The sequence below is a fragment of the Papio anubis genome, chromosome 7 (assembly GCF_008728515.1).
Source record: "Papio anubis isolate 15944 chromosome 7, Panubis1.0, whole genome shotgun sequence".
Taxonomy (NCBI): domain Eukaryota; kingdom Metazoa; phylum Chordata; class Mammalia; order Primates; family Cercopithecidae; genus Papio; species Papio anubis.
In genome coordinates this window covers 3,526,223-3,546,558 of record NC_044982.1, presented here as the reverse complement: position 1 = coordinate 3,546,558, position 20,336 = coordinate 3,526,223, and the positions used below count along the sequence as shown (strand labels likewise).

At 47.5% G+C, this 20,336-nt stretch overlaps 1 protein-coding gene across 1 annotated transcript in view; it reads right to left on the bottom strand.

Moving 5' to 3' along the window:
* The window catches only part of CDC42BPB (CDC42 binding protein kinase beta), a 124,750-nt gene that overhangs the window by 44,766 nt on the left and 59,648 nt on the right, over positions 1–20,336 (bottom strand). Inside the window, exons 5-8 of the mRNA XM_031667762.1 lie at positions 19,708–19,856; positions 7,011–7,104; positions 4,006–4,206; positions 1,231–1,479 (exon numbers count right to left, since the gene is read on the bottom strand). Of these exons, the coding sequence (XP_031523622.1) occupies positions 1,231–1,479; positions 4,006–4,206; positions 7,011–7,104; positions 19,708–19,856 (693 nt within the window). The remainder of the gene's footprint in view (positions 1–1,230; positions 1,480–4,005; positions 4,207–7,010; positions 7,105–19,707; positions 19,857–20,336) is intronic.

Sequence of the window (20,336 nt, the reverse complement as noted above, 5' to 3'; positions counted from 1 at the left end):
TAAGAACCTCTGTTCCTCCCGTCAAACTACTAGGAGTTTCCCCAGGTTCATGGCCATTCGTTTCGAGAGGTCCTGAGAATGAAACATACAGAGTGAATGATGATGCTTCAGTGTAAGAAACTCTCTAAATTAACAAGCAACAAAGAAGATTTTCCTTTTATTTGGTTAAATCTCAGTTTGTCTATCCCCAGACAAGTCACACATGTATGGGTTTGATGAGAACAAAAGCATTTTATGAGATATGAGCAAAATTCTCCAGGACCAAAGGTACTGGCTAATGCATCAAAGAGGCCCTGTCAGAGCCGATGGGGACACCAGACGAGTCCCACAGCCAGAACCCAACTCTGAAAATCCTGATCTTAAACATCAGTGCGGAGACTCAACATCTGTTATCATCATCTTTGTTCTGAACTCTTGCTGTATAAAGAAACATCAATGCAGACACAAAGCACTGTAATGTTAGAAAGATTTAACGTGCTCTCACATGCAGGGAAAAGACCAGGAACTGAGAGGCCGCCACACTGCCTATGGAACTGTAGGCTGAGCTCATGTCTTGGCGTCTTTCAACCTAAAAAACCTAAAATGCGGTGACAGGGTTGCAGTGAAGCTCTAATACAATGATGTATGTGACACTGCTTTGAAAAGTATCAAGTAGGCCGGGCACAGTGGCTCACGCCTGTAATCCCAGCACTTTGGGAGGCAGAGGTGGGTGGATCATGTGGTCAGGAGATCGAGACTATCCTGGCCAACATGGTGAAACCCCGTCTCTACTATAAACACAAAAATTAGCTGCATGCGGTGGTGCATGCCTGTAATCCCAGCTACTCGGGAGGCTGAGGCAGGAGAATGGCTTGAACCAGGGAGTCAGAGGTTGCAGAGAGCCAAGATCGCACCACTGCACTCCAGCCTGGTGACAGAGCAAGACTCTGCCTCAAAAAAAAAAAAAAAAAAAAAGTATCAAGTACCGTGAAAATAAAAGCAAAAGTATTTCTGTTGAGTTCCAAAACTTTAAAAGAGTTGTTTAACTCAATTTTACTCAAACTGAGTCATCCATCATTTTTTAAAGGAATATTAACGACCCAGCTGAAGACTGGAATAAAAAGCACACTGTGTCTTAAGAGCCAAATTTCACAGCTTTATGCTGTACTGACTTGATAAGCAATGCGCTCAGCGCAGCACCGCACGTCAGACCCACAGCCAGCAAGCCTGAGACCGGTGCTTTCCACTCACCGTGTTTCTCAGCACATCGTCGTCCACGTCAAAGTTGGATGTGTCAGAGGGACTGCTCACGTCGGGAATGTAAGGTGCTTCTAGGTTTCGTATATTTTCCCAATTTAGACCTTCAAAAAACGCATGCTTTTTGAAATCCTCTATTCCATTCTGCCCCAGCCGGCGCTCTCTACTGCAGATCAGTCTCTGGATGAGGTCCTTCGCTTCTTCAGAAACATCCGTGACATGGGACGGGAACTGGAACCGCTCCTGCAAGGGGTGGCAAAACCACTGGTGGACAGGTGGACGCGTTCAGAGAGTTTAAGGTGTACGGACGTTATAGGAAACAAAGTAGAAATGGCAGCTCCAAAGCAGGTCGCTTTTTATTTCATGGGAACGAAATGCAATCCAAAGCTAATACATTTCCATTCCCAAAAGGCAAACAAGAAAACCAGTGGTCCTTCTGGTTTTACTCGTTGTAGACTTGGGACCACATTGCAAGTAAATGACACATTTTTACCTATGGAGGTGGCAAGGAATGTGGGAAACATGCCGTGCGCGGCGAGAGGGACCGGCGCAGCCCCGTCAGAACGCACAGTGTAAGCGTCACGGCAGCTCCGCTTCTGGAAACTCACATTACGAAAGCAGTGGCTAAGAGGAAACACAACATGCACTGTATTCTGACCAAGAAAACTGCAAATTACCTCCACGCCCATCAAAAAGGAGACTCGTTAAAAAAGATACCGGTTGGGCACAGTGACTCACGCCTGTAATCCAGCACTTTGGAAGGCCGAGGCGGGCAGATCATCTGAAGTCAGGAGTTCCAGACCATCCTGACCAACAAGGTGAAACCCCATCTCTACTAAAAATACAAAAATTACCAGGCATGGTGGCGGCCTGTAATCCCAGCTACTTGGGAGGCTGAGGCAGGAGAATCGCTTAAACTCGGGAGGTGCAAGTTGCAGTGAGCCAAGATCACGCCACTGCACTCCAGCCTGGGTGACAAGGGCAAGATTCCATCTCAAAACAAAAAAGATGGGGCACAAAAAAAGAGGAACATGTCCGTGTGCTGATATAGAAAGACACCAAAGATACAATGACAAAAAACTGTTTATATGTAACATGATGCCACATATCTAAACACACACATGCACACGCGCGCACACACACGTGCTTAGGTCTGCTGAGGCCACACACCCTCATGGTAGAGTGGGCTAAGAGCTGAGCCACCACCTTTGTCATCTACAGAAAGGAACAACAATGTCACCTGCTTCACGAGGTGCCTGACCCCAAGCGCCCACAGGTGGTCAGCGCTCAGGGACTGCTGGCAGGCTCTTAGTAATAATTAAGTCCCAATTGTTACTTTAACAGAATTTGTCACTAAGAAGTGGATGAGGAGATTTTCATTACCTATAATATGCATTTTTGCATTGTCTGAAGTTTTTATAGGGGGTATATATTAATTTATAAATAAAAAATATGCTTCTACTTTGGGAAAAACATTTTTTAAAACTGTTTAACTTTTGCTTTGATTTGGAGTTAAATGGAAAACCAGTTACCACTTTAGTGTTAATCTGCTCACTATGAGAGCAAACCGTGGGAGGCACTGGGTGGAGGACAGGCCGTCACTCAATCAGGATCATCCTGGGATCTGCGTGTGCATAGGAGGGAAACGCTATGAGCATGCTGGTAGAGAGGGTGAAATCGGCATTAGAAAGACACATGACTCTCCGGGCGAGACGGCTCACGCCTGTAATCTCTGCACTTTGGGAGGCCGAGGCCGGTGGACTGCCTGAGGTCAGGAGTTCGAGACCAGCCTTGCTAACATGGTGAAACCCTGTCTCTACTAAAAACACAAAAAAATTAGCCAGGTGTGGTGGCAGGCACCTATAATCCCAGCTACTCAGGAAACTGAGGCAGGAGAATTGCTTGAACCTGGGAGGTATAGCCGAGACTGCAGCATTGCACTCCAGCCTGGGCGACAAGAGCAAAACTCTGATTAAAAAGAAAAGAAAAGAAAAGAAAAAAAGGCAGGAGAATGGCTTGAACCCAGGAGGCGGAGGTTGCAGTGAGCCGAGATTGCGCCATTGCACTCCAGCCTGGGTGACAGAGTGAGACCCCGTCTCAAAAAAGAAAGACAAATGACTAAGGAAAATTTTTAAAAAGAAATAAAAAATATCAGACAGAAGAGAAAATGATAAAAAGGAAAACAAAGAAAGTGGAGAGAGGTGACATGGAAGTAAGAAAGTGAACAGTTTGGAAAGGGAAGGAGGAGAAGAGGCAACAGGATGGGGAGGATGAAGGGCTCCACCATCTGGAGACATGTGATCATTTACAGGGACTGATTTCTGGGGAACAGACTTGAGAATCAAAGTTGACATCTAACCAGTGAGTCTAGAGCCACATGACAAGGGCCCACCTGGACCCCCCACTGGCTAACCCCGGGCGCCTCACTCCACACGCCTATGCAGACGACGTGTCTGTCTACAGAAACCTGCCTCCCCTCCAGGAAGCCAGCTCGGAATAGGCCAGCATCCTTCCCCTGAGAGTTGGGGGTGGGCGTCACCCTCAGAACCTCCTTCCCCTTCCTCTGGTGTCCACATCTCCTGGTGTCGACCCCACCTCTGGATGCCTTCTCCAATGTCTACTCTAGTCCGCCTGTCCTCAGTTTGGTCTAAACCCTGACATCTCTTCCTGAACTGCTCGCGTCGCTGCCTAATGGATCTTCCTGCACTAGTTGTGCTCTCTGTACTTTAGGCCTGAGCCAGGTACCAAAATAAAAACGCAACGTCTTACTTCATGGTTCATGATCTTCCCGTAGGTCTCCACGAGTGACTCCGCATAAAACGGCGTTTCTCCATAGAGCATCTCATACATGCAGACCCCCAGAGACCACCAGTCACACTCAGGCCCGTATTTGCCCATGCCGTCCTCCATCGCCTGCAGGATCTCCGGCGAGATGTAGTCAGGTGTGCCCACGGCCACGGAGGACTGCACCTTAGGGGAGGAGAAGGTGCTGAGGGAAACCCTAGGGCATCTCCAATCACATATTTCCAACTACTTTCTCTACAATATAGCAGAGGCAGAAAATGAAATAATTATAGAATAAAACTGATGAATGATTGTGTTTTTTAAACCCAGTAATTCAAGCTGAGTATAGTGGCTCCAGCCTGTAGCCTCAGCTACTTAGGAGGTTGAGGGAGGAGAACAGCTTGAGCCCAGGAGCTCAAGGCCAACACGGGCAACATGGTCCCCAACCCTGTCTCTAACGAAACAAAACAGAATTTAAAAACCTCAATAATGTAAAATTCAATGCAAATAAATATTCTCTTGAAGCACTAAACATTATGCAGCTCCCAGAACACATGAAACTCTTGTACACATGGTCTGTCAATACCCAAATACCAGCCACAGCCCCAAACAGTGCCTCTCCAATCCCCCAGGGTTGGCATTTCCCACTCTCTGTCGCTGTTCCCCGTGTGATGCGGGGGCCACGCGTGCACGGCCGGCCTTTCTGATCTTCACGTGCAGCGCGCAGGGACTCTTGTGCAGGGTCTCTTGTTAGAATAGAGACCCCGGTGGGGCCCAAGAGGCTGCATTTCTAACAAGATTCTGGGGGTGCTAAGGCTGCTCACCTGCAGCCCACCCTGTGGTTGTCCTCATGGGAACATGCAGAAGTTGGTCCAGGCATTAGCTGGGTGCTCAGGCATTCCCTGGACAGGGAACCGGCAGGCTAAGACCGCTCCTACCCCCGCCAAAGGGAGAAAACAGCTCCCCTACTATCCACATTAGCAGGCCCGTGCCAGAGCACAGTGACACCTCTGCAGAAAGCTGCGAGGGCATGGGTCACCTCAGAACAAGCAGGAGGAGCCTGGCGAAGCTGAGAAATCATCTACCCAGAGAGTACGACGGAGAGCACAGGGCCATCCCCAGGGGCTGAGTCTGAGGCTCAGGCAGGAACTGGAGACAACCACCACAGGCCTGTCTGGGGAAGGCCAGGCTCTCCCGAGGGTCCCCTCTGGGAAGAGAGAAACAGGGTCCAAGCAGCACTCCGGAGCCAGTGGTGTGAGAACTGTTCAGGCTGAATGATCAGCAGAGAACTCCGCCTCCATCACTTCCCTACACGAGTGCGTGGCCAGACCACAGGAGCTCCTACAGACAGCAGGACCACTGGGGTGCTGGGCAGTGACTCCATGATGAACGACTACTGTGACGGGGTGGTGTGGAGGTGGGGAGGGCAACCCGTGCTTTGGTTATACCGTGACAGGGTGGAGTGGAGGCGAGGAGGGCAACCCATGCTCTGGTTATACTGTGACGAGGTGGTGTGGAGGTGAGGAGGGTAACTCGTGCTCTGGTTATACAGGGGTGGAGTGGAGGTGAGGAGGGTAACCCGTGCTCTGGTTATACTGTGACGGGGTGGTGTGGAGGTGAGGAGGGTAACCCGTGCTCTGGTTATACCGTGACGGGGTGGTGTGGAGGTGAGGAGGGTAACCCGTGCCTGGTTATACTGCGGACGGGTGGTGTGGAGGTGGAGAGGGTAACCGTGCCTGGTTATACTGTGACGGGTGGTGTGGAGGTGAGGAGGGTAACCCGCGCTCTGGTTATACCTCAGACGGGTGGTGTGGAGGTGGAGAGGGTAACTCCAGCCTGCTATACAGGTGGTGGAGGTGAGGAGGGTAACCTGTGCTCTGGTTATACCGTGACGGGGTGGTGTGGAGGTGAGGAGGGTAACCCGTGCTCTGGTTATACTGTGACGGGGTGGTGTGGAGGTGAGGAGGGTAACCCATGTTCTGGTTCAGACCTGTTCTAGTCACTGGAAGACTGGAGTGGAGGACAGCACCTGCCTACCAATTAATCAATATGTGGTCAAGACTTTTAAAAACAAGAGACTGGCTTTGTGGAATGAAAACGAGCAAATTGCATTACTCCTTATAAAACGCTGTCAACTGAAGCCAGTTACATGGGTTCTTCTACTACTGCTTGAAAATCCACTAGTAGGAAAGAAAGGGATTGCTCTCTTTCGGGAAAGTATTTTATGTTAGACCTTATGGTAAGTGCAGGTTTTAAAGAAGAAAAGACTCCAAACATGTAAGAACAAAACTGCAACAGTGGCCACAGACGCAGTGAAAGCAGTTTGCTGGAAGCAGCTGCCAATAGGGTGTGAGCAGACCCGGGACTGCCCCCATCAGGCTACTCAGCCATGCTGCTGGTCTGACTGTGTGGTGGAGACCACAGGGGCCTGTGGCCCGAGCCTGAGTCTCCTGGTGACAGCCGGTCCGGGGCAGCCTCTTGTTCTCCCCTGCTGGCGGGAGTGTCAGCCGGCCCCATAACACTGAGCACCAGGACTCTGTTTCTAGGTCTACAACACCCACAGAGAGGAAACCCCTAGCAGGAAGTTACCTGCCCAAACACAAGTGAGAAAATACAGTTACATGGTTAATGCCTGCCCACCCGACCAGCCTGGACAGGGCACTTTAAGGAAGAAGCAGAGAGTGCCCTCGATCTGCTATAGGACTGGCATGCTTTTAGCCACCTTGGGATTGAGGCAACCTGACAACTCCCATTCTAAAAGGCACACATATTATTTTCGTAAACATAAAAAGCAATAAAGATGCTTTCCAACTTAATTTTTATTTGGGAAACGAAACTCCCCAAATAGAAAATTTCAACTATCTCCAAAATTGATTCGTTTTCTTAATTAATGTACTTGGTTTCTTCATTGTACCTCAAATTGAAAACTTCCCTTCTAACAACAAGCCAAACCCAAAACCAAATGGAAAATCTCCAACAAAAATACCTACAGTTCCATCATCATTCATCTTCAAACATGATCCAAAGTCAGCCAGGCGGATATGACCATTCACGTCCAAAAGGACATTGTCAGGTTTAATGTCTCTGTTAGTAAAATAAATACACAAATTAACCATCTCCATGCAACACATTAGGTAGGTCAAAGCCCTTAACTCGTGGTGATCAGATGAAGAAATGCTAATATCCTCTTGTGAACAGCTGTCACCATCCAGTACAAATGCCTGTGTGTGACATTTATCTGGCACAATGGCGGCCGAAGTCATATCACTGCCCCTCGTTTAGTCCCCAATTACCTTGGCGAGGCCTTGTGACGATTCCTACTCGTCTTCCCACCCAGCTAATGAACCCCTCCTGAGCATCTCCTTGGTCCCACGCACTGCTCTCTAGCCCACCCACCTATGCAAGTGACAACGCTGCCCCTGCCTTCATGAAGCCTGCACACGAACTGAGGTGTGGCAAACACAAATAGGCACTGCTGTCTCAGGCAGGCTCACATGGTGCAAGCTCTGTGCTGAGTACCATGGAAAACGGAACAGGACAAAGGGACGGAGGGACACACGTGGAGGGAGCTGGCTGGTGGCTGCCACACAGAGAGACGGCAGTGGCCAGACGAGGTCCAGGAGGCAGGTGGTGATCTGGGGGAAGACTGCTGCAAACCGCCCCATACCCCCAAAACTGCACTTTATAGATGAAGACATGGAAGCTGAGCCAACTGCCCACAGTTACAGAGCAGCACGTGCTGGAGCAGGAACATAAACACAGGTCTGTCCCACTAACGCCTGTTTCTGAACTACTTTCTGTGCTCCCAAACACATGTGTGGGTGCGGGGCACCTTGGAGCATGAACGCTTTTTTCTGGCAGAATAAGCTTATGTGACTGAACAGTATGAATGCTAACAAACTTTAAAAACAAAGAAAGACGTTCAGCAAAAGACAAGCACAAGTATGTTCCCAGAGGCACTACTTGTAGCAGCCAAAAGGCAGAAACAATCTAAATCTCCGCCTCCAAGAGAATGGGTAAGTAAGCTAGGCTATACTTGCGTGACGGACGCCACACCCCAATGAGAACAGATGGGTACCAACTACCCCAGCCACATGAATCAATCTCACACAAACATGGGCAGATGACAATTCTTACCTCAAAACCAGAAACAAAAACACAAAGCAAAAGAAATCCTAGCATATAACACTCCAAACTGAAATAAAATACCCTCAAATAAACATTCAGGAATACGAAAAAGAAAACAAAACAAAATCCCACAATCACACACACACACACACACACACACACGGCTAGGTGCAGTAGCTCACAAACTATAACCCCAGCACTTTGGGAGGCTGAGGCAAGAGAACTGCTTGAACCTTGGGAGGCGGAGGCTGTAGTGATTGTGATTGCACCACTGCACTCTAGCCTGGGCGACAGAGCAAGACCCTGTCTCAAAACACAAAAACAAACACACACACACACACACGCAAAAACACGCACATGCACTCACTAGACAAAAACGTGCAGAAAAGAAGAGCTGATTTAACTTAGGGAAGAAATAGAAGAAACATAAAATCTTATCAGAAATGAAGATCAAATTATAAGAGGTCCAAACAAGAATAAATTGAAACAAAAATCTAATGGAAAATTGAAGAAAGGGAAGAAAAGATCTAGAAGAATAAAATGAGGTAAAGAAAGAAGGAAAAGCAGTGAGATAGGAAGCAGCTAGAGGCTGATGTGGGAGACAGGCAAAGAAGGCCCAACAGGTGCATAACTGGAGTCCCTGAAAGAAATCAAAACAAAACATGACTAACATCTAACTGCAATCCAAGAGAACTTTCCAAAAATTAAAAGAAAAAAAAAACCCTGAATCTAGAATGAGAGGGCCCATTAAAGATTAAAAAAAAAAAAAAAGAAAATATCAACATCCTCTTTTTTGAAGCCAGCCAAGTTGATACTGATGTTCATATGATAAGAAAAGCCAGAAAAACCCTGAAGAGTGAGCTGTGATGGGGGGATCAGGCCCAGATGATTTCAAAACACACTACACAGCCTCCCTAGTTAAAGCAGTGTGGTGCTAGTGTGTGCAGAGGCAGAGAGAAAATGGAATAGAGTAGAATGTCTAGAAACAAACCAACTACATAAAGAAATCAAGTACAGGACAAAGATAATACAAATCACTGGGGCAAAGATAGACTTAATAAGTTGGTGGTGTGACAACTGGAGAGCCATTTAAAGATAAAATCAGGGCCAGGCACAGTGGCTCCTGCCATCCCATCACTTTGTGAGGCCGAGGTGGATGGATCACAAGGTCAGGAGATCGAAACCATCCTGGCTAACACAGTGAAACCCCGTCTCTAATAAAAAATACAAAACTAAGGCCGGGCGAGGTGATGGGCGCTTCAGTAGTCCCAGCTACTCGGGAGGCTGAGGCAGGAGAATGGCGTGAACTCCGAGCGGAGCTTGCAGTGAGCTGAGATCACGCCACTGCACTCCAGCCTGGGCCAGAGCAAGACCTCGGCCTCAAAAAAAAAACCCCCACAAAAATTAGAACGCTTCTTTGTGCCATATATAAGAACAAACCTGAAACAGACCCAAGATCCACACGGAACAGACTAACCTATATGAATGAAAAACTAAAAATACTGAAAAACAAAACAAAACAACCCCTCCCCCGCCAAAAAAAACCCAACACATGGGTTTTCTTTTTCTGGGGGTAAGAAAAGGATTTCTCATTCAATTACATACAAAAATTTTTAAAAATCTGTGTGGCAATAAACCACAATGAACCACATCAAAAAACAAATGGCAAACTGGGGAAAAATATTTGTAATATATATCACAAATGAAAGGCAAATACTTCTTTAAGAATTGGGGGAAAAAAGCCCAGAAATCCATAAGAAAAGGGTAAAACCCATGAAACAACTCACGTAGGCCTGCACACAAAAATACAAACATGATGGTCAACATCACGAGAAAGGTGAAAAAGAAAACTACAATTGTATACCATCTCTCACCCATCAGAGGGCAAAAATACAAAAGTCTGAAAATACACGGTTGGCAAAGCTGCAAGGAAAACATAAAAAAGAATGAAGAAGCAGGCTGGGTGTGGTGGCTCACGCCTGTAATCCCAGCACTTTGGAAGGCCAAGGCAGGTAGATCGCCTGAGGTCGGGAATTCGAGACCAGCCTGACCAACATGGAGAAACCCCATCTCTACTAAAAATACAAAATTAGCTGGGCGTGGGGGCAGGCGCCTGTAATCCCAGTTACTCAGGAGGCTGAGGCAGGAGACTCACTTGAACCCAGGAGGCAGAGGTTGCAGTGAGCTGAGATCGCACCCCACTACACTCCAGCCTGGGCAACGAGAGCGAAACTCCATTTCAAAAAAAAAAAAAAAGAATGAAGAGCTCCATGAATTGATATAGAATGATTTACAGGATACATCACTGAAGTTTTTAAAGATGCAAAGCACACATTTAGCATACCATCTTTTGCTTAACAAAGGAGAAACAAGAAAACGTTTGCACGGATGACAGCAGAAGACAGCAGACTGGCTACCGATCCTGGGTTGCCGGCGGAGGTGGGCAGGATAAGGAAGGGGCGACCGCTTCTCTGAGTACAACTTCATGCAGTTTTGGTGTTTTGGAAGTATGCTAACATCCTACACAGTCAAAGAATAAAACTGAATCAACAAAGGCGGAAGGGAAGTCTAAAATGGAAAACTGATTCAAACCAATGAATCCAACTGTATTTCAAATAAATAACAACAGTGAAGGGGCAGCTGGGGTTAAAACAAAACAAAACAAATCTAAGTGACTTATAAACAAAGAATTACTGCAGGCGAGGGGTGCAGTCCCAATGAGATGGGGGAGAACTGCACACAGACCCAGAACTCTTTTTGGCAGGTTTGTTTCTGTGATGGCATGGGCAGAGCAATTCTAAAGCTATTTTAGACACATCACAGGACTGAGCAAGTGAGTCCCTGTACCAACATTGCTGGGAGTCACAGTTTCAGTAGGAGGAAGACAAAAATCTGGAAAGGGAGGAAGCCAAGAAGTTAACTCGTGATTCCCGAGTATGCACAGGTAGACGCATGTGTCCATGAACGTGCATATACCTCTGTTACTACCTCTGTGCACTGAGGGGCCTAGAAGCAGACAACCCCATAGTAATGCGCACGCGCAGCACCCAGAACTTGGTCTTCAAAGCTGCTCCCCACTAAAAGGCCTTGAGCTCTTCTGAGAAACAATGGAGTGGGGATAGAAGGTACAGGATGACAGAAACTAAGGACATCCCCAAAAAGTGACGAGGCACAGCGCAAGCACAGGAGTCAGCTAGAATGCCAAATATGGGCCAATTTCAGCACAAAAATAACTAACATAGTGAATTATAAACCACCGCAAGAAAAAAGGATCCATGTATCCATACTGATCATAAATAGACCAACAAGCAGGGAGAAGGGAGGTGCTTCCTTAGAGCAGAAAGCCGGATGATGACTGGCCAGTGTGCTGGGTCTGGCGTTTGTAAGTCAGTTTGCAACCATGCAAAGACTGGTCCAGGCAAAAATCGTTAGTGGATACTACACCTTGGGAGGAAATTTTAAAGAAGAAGAGGATATTTGCATGGTCTTAAAAGTATCTTTCCACAGGGAAAAAACTATATAGCAGAAAAATCGAACAAAATCTTAACTGGGTGATGGATTTGATCACCACTGAGGGGCTGATGGATATTGTACACCTCTGGATATGACACCCTGAGAAGGACACAATATATTTACACACACACATTCCAAGAGGAAGGAACACATCATCTCAATCTTATCAGGAGAAAACATTAGACCAAGTGAAACTGAGAAGTCTTCTATTGAAAAGGCAAGGGACACTGTATTCTCCAACACATCAATGTTCTTCCAAAGTGCCACTGTCATAACAAAGAAAGGATGAAGAACTATTCTAGATTAAAAGAGATTAAAGAAGACATGACAATGAAATGCCACATGTGATCCTGGACTGGATTCTGTACTGGGGGAAGGAAATACTCTAAGAGATGCCCCTGGGTCAACTGATAAAATTTGAGCAAAGAGGATAAGATTAGGTATCAGTAGCATAAGAAAGAATTTAGGGGTAAATGCTCTTGGTACGTGCAGCTTATTCTTAGACGGGTCAGGAAAAATCTGTGTGTGTGTGTACACATGTGGCGGGGGGGGATCTATAACAGGAGCCGAAATATTAACAATAAGTGAATCTGATTAAAGGTATATGGGTGCTTTTTGTGCCATTCTTGCAACCCTTGTATAAGACTGAAACTTTTTAGGTTTGAAATTATTTGAAACATTATTTAAAAAGAAAACTTTTAAAAGAATACACATGTAATATGATTCCATATATACAGTATTTTAAAACAGGCAAAGCTGATTCACGCTTCCAGAACCTCACTGTCTAACACGGTAGCCCCCAGCCACACAGGATTATTCAAACTCAAATTAATGTAAATTACATAAAATACAGAATTCAGTTCTTCTGTTGCACCAGCCATGTTTCGAGTGCTCATGAGCCACATGTGGCTGGGGCTACCGTGTTGAACAATGCAGATCTAGAACATTCTGTCACAGTGGAAAGTTCTGCATAGCACTGTGGGGGATGAGCGGTGGTGACCTCTGGGGAGCGAGTACATTAGAATTCAAAAACAATTTTTGTCTCACATTACTTTAGCAGCTTTGACTGACACAAAATCTTTAAGTCTGAAAGTAAGAAAAAAATCAAAATGAAAACATCTGCTGAATATATATATATACACACACGTGTGTGTGTGTATATACATATATAAATATATATATATATATATATTTTGAGACAGAGCCTCACTCTGTCAGCCAGGCTGGAGTACGGTGACACAATCTCAGCCCACTGCAACCTCTGACTCCCTGGGTTTTCAGGCGATTCTCATACCTCAGCCTCCCTTGTAGCTGGGATTACAGGGGTGCGCTACCATGCCCAGCTAGTTTTTTGTATTTTTAGTAGAGAAGGGATTTTGCCATGTTGGCAAGGCTGGTCTTGAACTTGTGAGCTGAAGCAATCCACTCACCTCAGCCTCCCAAAGTGCTGGGATTACGGGCGTGAGCCACCGCGCCTGGCCCATCTGCTGAACCTATTATTTTCATTAATAAAAATCCTCTTTTCTTGGAAGCGTCTACTATACTTATTTAAATACATCTCAATTAAATTTGCTTCAGAGGAACAAATTCTTCTTCATACGTTATATATACTACGTTCCCTTCCCAACAGACTCCACCAGTGTTGGGAAGAAAGGCAGGTATCTGCCTCCTTCGAGGTACGGCAGCTCTGAAGACTGCGTGCAGACTGATGCTGCAGGTGGGTTCTCAACCAGCTGCTCCACATGGGATGCGAGGCTTCTGGCCAAGAGCATGCCCATTAACAGCACTTTTGGGGACATCTAATAGACTCTCCCATGTCCACGAGTTTTTCTGTAATCCTTTCTCATGAAAAAAACGGGCAAGGCAGAGAGAGGGAGAGCTGGAAAGATGAGAGGATGGAAGGATGGAGGAAAGGAGGGAGGAAGGGAGTGGAAATAAAGACCAACACTCCTGGAAGCAGAAGCAGACCCACCCCCTCCTCCTGCCCTCCCCATGATCAGGGTGCTCGGAGGTGCTCACTCGAACTCACAAACCTTTCACCATGGCCTCCGGCCTCCACTCCCTTCTGTGAGCCACCCATGTAAATAAAAGAGGACCAGTTTTATGACAAGGAAGACTTGAAGCAACGCATACAGGACCAAGTACGAAGAGAAGCTCAAGGAGGTTCTGCAACAAGCTCTGTAACTGGCTGCCAGGAAGAAACGGATTAAAGACAAGGACAATGAGACTACTTTATTTAGATTGGGCTTCATTTTTATGGTTTGGGAATGGAAGGCAGGACAATTCACAGAGAAATAGAGAAATGATTACACAGGAAAATGTTTAAGGCAAATAACCGTAATTTCACATACACACAAATGTTCCAAGTGGCCTGAGACAGGCTAGGAAGACACAGAAGAGAGTAAGGAGACCCCGAGACACGCCACAACAGGTGTTCTATGGACCGAGTTAGCAGAAATACAACGACCAGAGTCCAGGCTAAACAGCACGTGGCTGCCAGGAATTCCCTAAAAAATAGGGATGTTTTTCCAGGGGCCACCCCAGGACCACCACCAGCGGTACACTCTGAGAAGACAGGCCGCGGAGGGGTCTCAGGAAGGCCATCTTCCTTGTGTACCTTCTAGGGGCCTTCAACTGCTGGCCATTTGCAGGCTCTGGGGGTCATTTGTGCAGTATAATTCTGTATTTAAAATACGTGGTGGGGGTTGATTTTATTTTTTTTAAGTGAACTTGCTGTTTGTGTGAGGAAAGCTCTCCTGGCAGAAGAGCACTGAAGGTTCAAGGCAAGGGCTGGCCTATTGCTCCCAACCGCCGAGGCCTTTAGATGGGCAGGTGGTCCCCAGGCCAACTGAGAGAGCTGATGGTCCCCATGGACCACTGTGCTGGGACCGCCTGTGTCCATTCTCTGCTAAAACCAGGGAGCAGTGGCATCTTCAGGGGAGAGTCAGGCACAGGACTGAGCAGCAGCTCTAGGCTTCCCCAAGTGCCTTTTTTCCCAGCTGCTGAGATTCCGGCTAACATCAGTGGCATCCAGCAGGTGGGGGTGAAAGAGCCATGGTGAACTGCAGGCTTTATTTCTCCCTTCCAGCTCTTCCTCTGACACACTGAAAAGGGAGGCTGCTTCTGTCCCTCACCGTCCCATTTCTGAGTGATGTCAACTCCTGCTTCCAACCATTCCCCTTGTGGAGCTTCCAGCTGCAAAACCAACAGAAGTCTGATTCCCACAGCAGGTGCACCTCAGCCTCCAGAGCACACAGCCCACCACCTGGGGAGTGGCTCCAGAGCCACTCTGACCACCAGATCTTCTCTCCGAGGTTTTTTTTTCTGTTTTTTTTCTTTTTGCCAATTTCCTCTACTTCATCTTCTGCCTCTTCCACTGAACTTTTTACTTTAGCTTTTATTTTCCAAGACTTTTTGTTTTCTACATGTTCTTTTTCTTAAAATTTGTACTCCGTTCTTACTTTGTTCACACACTACACTCTCTGCTCTCTCTTTGGGGATGTGATGTTCTCTCTCTCTTTTTTTTTTTTTTGAGACAGAGTTTCGCTCTTGTTGCCCAGGCTGGAGTGCAATGGCATGATCTCGGCTCACTGCAAACTCCACTTCGCGGGTTCAAGTGATTTTCCCGCCCCAGCCTCCTGAGTAGCTGGGAGTACAGGTGCTCATCACTAAGCCTGGCTAATTTTTTGTATTTTTAGTAGAGACAGGGTTTTACCACGTTGGCCAGGCAGGTCTTGAACTCCTGACCTCAGGTGATCCACCTGCCTTGGCCTCCCAAAGTACTGGGATTACAGGCGTGAGCCACTGTGTCTGGCCAGTGTTCTCTCTCTCTGAAACCCTTTGTGTCATTCGTGATCTCTGCCTTTCCTGATATCACCAGGGGCTGACCTCTCAGGAAGGAGCTGTACACACCTGTGAGGGGCACCCGCTGGGTCCTGGTCTCCCACTGATCTCCTCACCCAGAAAGCTTTTGGGGTCCAGCTGCAGAAGCCAGGCAGCAGCTGTGAAAGCTGCAGACCCCCGCCTGGCGGGATGGAATCCCCGCAGCACCTAACCAACCACAGGAAGGGGCCCAAGCGGCAGTGCAGTGGCACAGGCTCCAAACCACACAGTTACATCGGCCAGCGGCACCACTCTGGCGCCAATGACATTTCTTTCTGACCCCACCAAATGTTCACAATGTCCCCACCTGAGGCTGGGGTAAGACAAGCCTCCTAGAAACATCTCTATTTTTAGATTGCATCTGGGAACTCAGTCTGAATAATGAGTTAATTTGGGGGGAAAAATAAAGTTTTTAAAATTACATATTTTGATGTCTACTAAGCCTGGAGGTCAAACGACTGAGCAAAGCTTCTACACAGCCAATTAAGAGAATGAGGATGGCTCCCGCCTGTAATCCCAGAACTTTGGGAGGCCGAGGCGGGCGGATCACGAGGTCAGGAGATCAAGACCATCCTAGCTAACACGGTGAAAGAAACCCTGTCTCTACTAAAAATACAAAAAAGTAGCCGGGCGAGGTGGCAGGCGCCTGTAGACCCAGTTACTCGGGAGGCTGAGGCAGGAGAATGGCGTGAACCCAGGAGGCAGAGCTTGCAGTGAGCCGAGATCGCGCCACTGCACTCCAGCCTGGGCGACAGAGCGAGACTCCGTCTAAAAAAAAAAAAAAAAAAAAAAAAAGGAATGAGGAGAACACCTTCTATTTAGGGGGAGAAAACAATTAAAAAGGTGGTCAAACTAATTTCCCTGGAGATCTGTGATAAATACAAAGACACTTATTTCTCTATTGTGAATTAAGTTCTACCAAGAAGAGAGTATAAATCTAACTGTTAAAAACTATACTAACTTATGGGCTGGACGCAGTGGCTCACGCCTGTAATCCCAGCACCTTGGGAGGCCGAGGTGGGTGGATCACCTGAGGTCAGAAGTCCTAGACCAGCTTGACCAACATGGAGAAACCCCGTCTCTACTAAAAATACAAAATTAGCCGGGCGTGGTGGTGCACGCCTGTAATCCCAGCTACTCGGGAGGCTGAGGCAGGAGTTGCTTGAACCTGGAAGGTGGAGATTGCGGTGAGCCGAGATTGCGCCATTGCACTCCAGCCTGGTTAACAAGAGTGAGACTCCATCTCAGTCAATCAATCAATAAAACTTTATACTAACTTATAAAAGCAGGCATAACTACGTTAAGAAATGTATTTTTTAAAAAGAAAGAAAGAGAAGCAATGTCCATAATCTCATCACACTAAACGAGTGTCTGTTCTTTCAGGACAGCTCCCTGTGCACTGGGAGGTGTAAGCCATCAGCAGCGTGGCTGAGGCAAGGCGCCCACCTCTCTAGCCTCAACTTCCTCCTCTAGCAACAAGGCAGCACTCCAGCAAGATGGAAGAGCTGTAACTCAGCAGCGCCCTCGCTCCCCACGCAGGAGGGGCTGTGTCTGCTTGGGAAAGCCTCCTGATCACCACGGAGGGGACCCGAGCACAGGCCTACAGCTCAGAACACAAAGCCATGGAGACCACAATGGCCTCCCACCTCTCGAGAGCAGCCTCAGGGTGGAAGGCACAGACACACGTGATGCCTGCAAAGTTCCAAAGGGAAAGTGGTTTACAACCAAAAACTCCACACTGGATAAAGCACCAGTCACAGACACACACGGAATTAAGACACTGATCTCAAAAAACTATCTCATATACCCCCGTTCCAGATACCACTGAAGGACATGCGCTACCAAGCCAAACTAAAAGCCAAGAAAAAGAAAAATGAATGACTCGTATAACCAGGGAGCCAATCCCAGAAAGGGAGAGGGAATCTCTGCACTTGAAAAGCCATCTCAGAATGAGTGTAGCACAGAACAAACGAGGAACCAATGCAGAAGAGAGGAGGGGAACGATGGAAGGGACAGCGCCAAGGAAAACCAGACCGAGACTACCCGATGCATGTCCAGGTACAGAGCTTCGTAACGTGGCCATAATATCTGGGGACAAATTAGTGACAGCTACAAAAAAAAACTAACAAAAAGCAAGGCAATTATCAACTCCAGAGAAAGCAAAAGTTTATATAAGTGTAGTTCTCAACTACAACACTGCTGTCATAGTTACACAGTCATAGCATTATCAACACCAAACGCTAAAAGGATAGTTTTTAACCATACTAATCAGGATGATGTGGGGCCGGGCGCGGTGGCTCACGCCTGTAATCCCAGCACATTGGGAGGCTGAGGTGGGTGGATCACTTGAGGTCAGGAATTCAAGACCAGCCTGGCCAAAGTGGCAAACTCCCATCTCTACTAAAAATGAAAAAAAATTAGGCTGGGCACGGTGGCTCATGCCTGTAATCCCAGCACTTTGGGAGGCTGAGGCAGGTGGATCACGAGGTCAGGAGATCAAGACCAGCCTGGCTAACATGGTGAAACACCATCTCTACTAAAAGATACAAAAAATTAGTTGGGCGTGGTGGTGGGCCCCTGTAGTCCCAGCGACTCAGGAGGCTGAGGCAGGAGAATGGTGTGAACCCGGGAGGCGGAGCTTGCAGTGAGCCGAGATGGCACCCCCGTACTCCAGCCTGGGCAACAGAGCGAGACTCCGTCTCAAAAAAAAAAAAAAAAAAAAAAAATTAGCCAGGCGAGGTGGTGGGTACCTGTAGTCCCAGCTACTCAGGAGCCTGAGGCAGGAGAATCTCTTGAACCCAGGAGGCAGAGGCTACAGTGAGTGAAATCACGCCACTACACTCCAGCCTGGGTGGCAGAGCAAGACTCCATCCTAAAAAATATATCAAAATAAAAAAAAAAGGATGATGTGGGAGAAGGGAAGAGAGTTTGGAAGTATATATGGGAGAGATGGGTGAGAGAGAGAAAGAGGTAATTATGTAAAAGAGTTACAATTTCAATTTAACAGATGTGATCTAAAGCCAAAAAAGAAAAGAAAGAAATCAGCAATATAAACCTGTGACTTAAGACACATGAAGGTAGATGCTGGAAAAGTAATTTTACAAGTTTACAATAGTTATCTGACCAAGTATAATCAGTGGCGCCAGGGCTGGGCTTGGTTTTGGTTGGAGGCTTTATAGAACTGTTTGACTTTTTAAACCTATTACCATAAAATTATCTTGTAATAAACACACAAGGAAAACTAGTTTTTAAAAATAAAAACCAAAACAAACCACAGGACTGAATCTTTGCATCTCAGGACAAGAGGGAGGCGAAGACGTGGACTCAGTGGCTGAGTCACTGGGGAGCTGCCCTCCCAGCCGAGAAGGGAGAGGGGGCCCCGGAGAGCAGGAGAGGGAGCTGCTTCAGGCTTCTGCCCCACACGCTCTCTCAGCTCAAGTCCTGCATGTTGTAGTGACGGAAGCCTCTTCCTCAAGCCCATCTTTCCTTTGTGTTTCCTGGGGCCCTTCAGGGGTCAGCATGGCACAGAGAAGAGCAGAGTTGAGAAAGATGTGGAGACAGAGGGCCCCAGGCCCCATACGAGGCATTTCAGGGTGGTAGGGACAGAGGATCCCGAGCCCCACATGAGCCCCAGGGAGCACCGGCATTTTAGGGAGGAGGTCTCGGGCGGTAGAGACAGAGGACCCCAGGCACCACGAGTCCCAGGGAGCACCGGCATTTTAGGGAGGGGGTCTCGGGCAGTAGAGAGAGAGGACCCCCAGGACCCATGTGAGCCCCAGCGAGCACCGGCATTTCAGGGAGGGGGTCTTGGGCAGTGGAGACAGAGGACCCCCAGGCCCCACATGAGTCCCAGGGAGCACCGGCATTTTAGGGAGGGGGTCTCGGGTGGGGAGAGGTTGAGTCAATGTCAAATAAATGTCAAAAGACACAGTGGCTTCAGCTGGCAGGAGTTAGACCATCACAACTGCAACAAGGAGAGCTGGGATCCACTGGGTGCTGGGGCTGGAAGACGGCGATGTGGGCAAATCAGTCTGTGCTGCGGCAGCTCAATGTGGGGACTCGCGACCTACATGGCGTCCTGGGGTGGCCTGGACTTGGGAGCTCTGAAAGGATTATTTTAACAATTAAACGTGGTTTCCATAAAATATATCAGAAGCTGGTTACCTGTGCACGTAATGAAGCTGATGGATGGAGTCAATGGCCAGCACCATTTCACCAATGTAGAACCTCGCCATATCTTCTGGAAGCTTGTCTTCAAATTTGCTGAGCAGGGTCAGTAAATCACCACCCACATAGTAATCCATGACTAAGTACTACAAATTGCAAAGAGAAGGGGAGAGAATACCACATTTAGTCACCACCAAACCTGACAATTAAAGGCCAGCCTTTCATGGCGAGGTTCTCAGGCTCCAGGTCTGGCTCGTGGCATCTCAGCTGCTCTTCTGTCACCCGAGACCCTCCTTCTGGAAGGCATGCCCCGATGCGTCCACGATGCCGCCATCTTCAGGTGTGCATGTGGCAGAGAGCGGACTTCAGTAAGCGGTGTATTTAATCAACGGGAGGAATGATGAAAGGGTTTCATGTTGGAGAGGGCACTCTAAAAGCTAGTGACCCAAAGCAGAAGCACGGTTAATAGCCCATCAATCCTATGGGTTTAAAAATAATTCTCCAGGCCCTCATGTTACGGACCAGACCACAGGAGGGAGGCGAAGTATCTAACATCACGTGATACATGGTATCAGCAGCTCTTATTGGAAAGATTACATCACAAAAGAGCCAAAAAATAATTACTT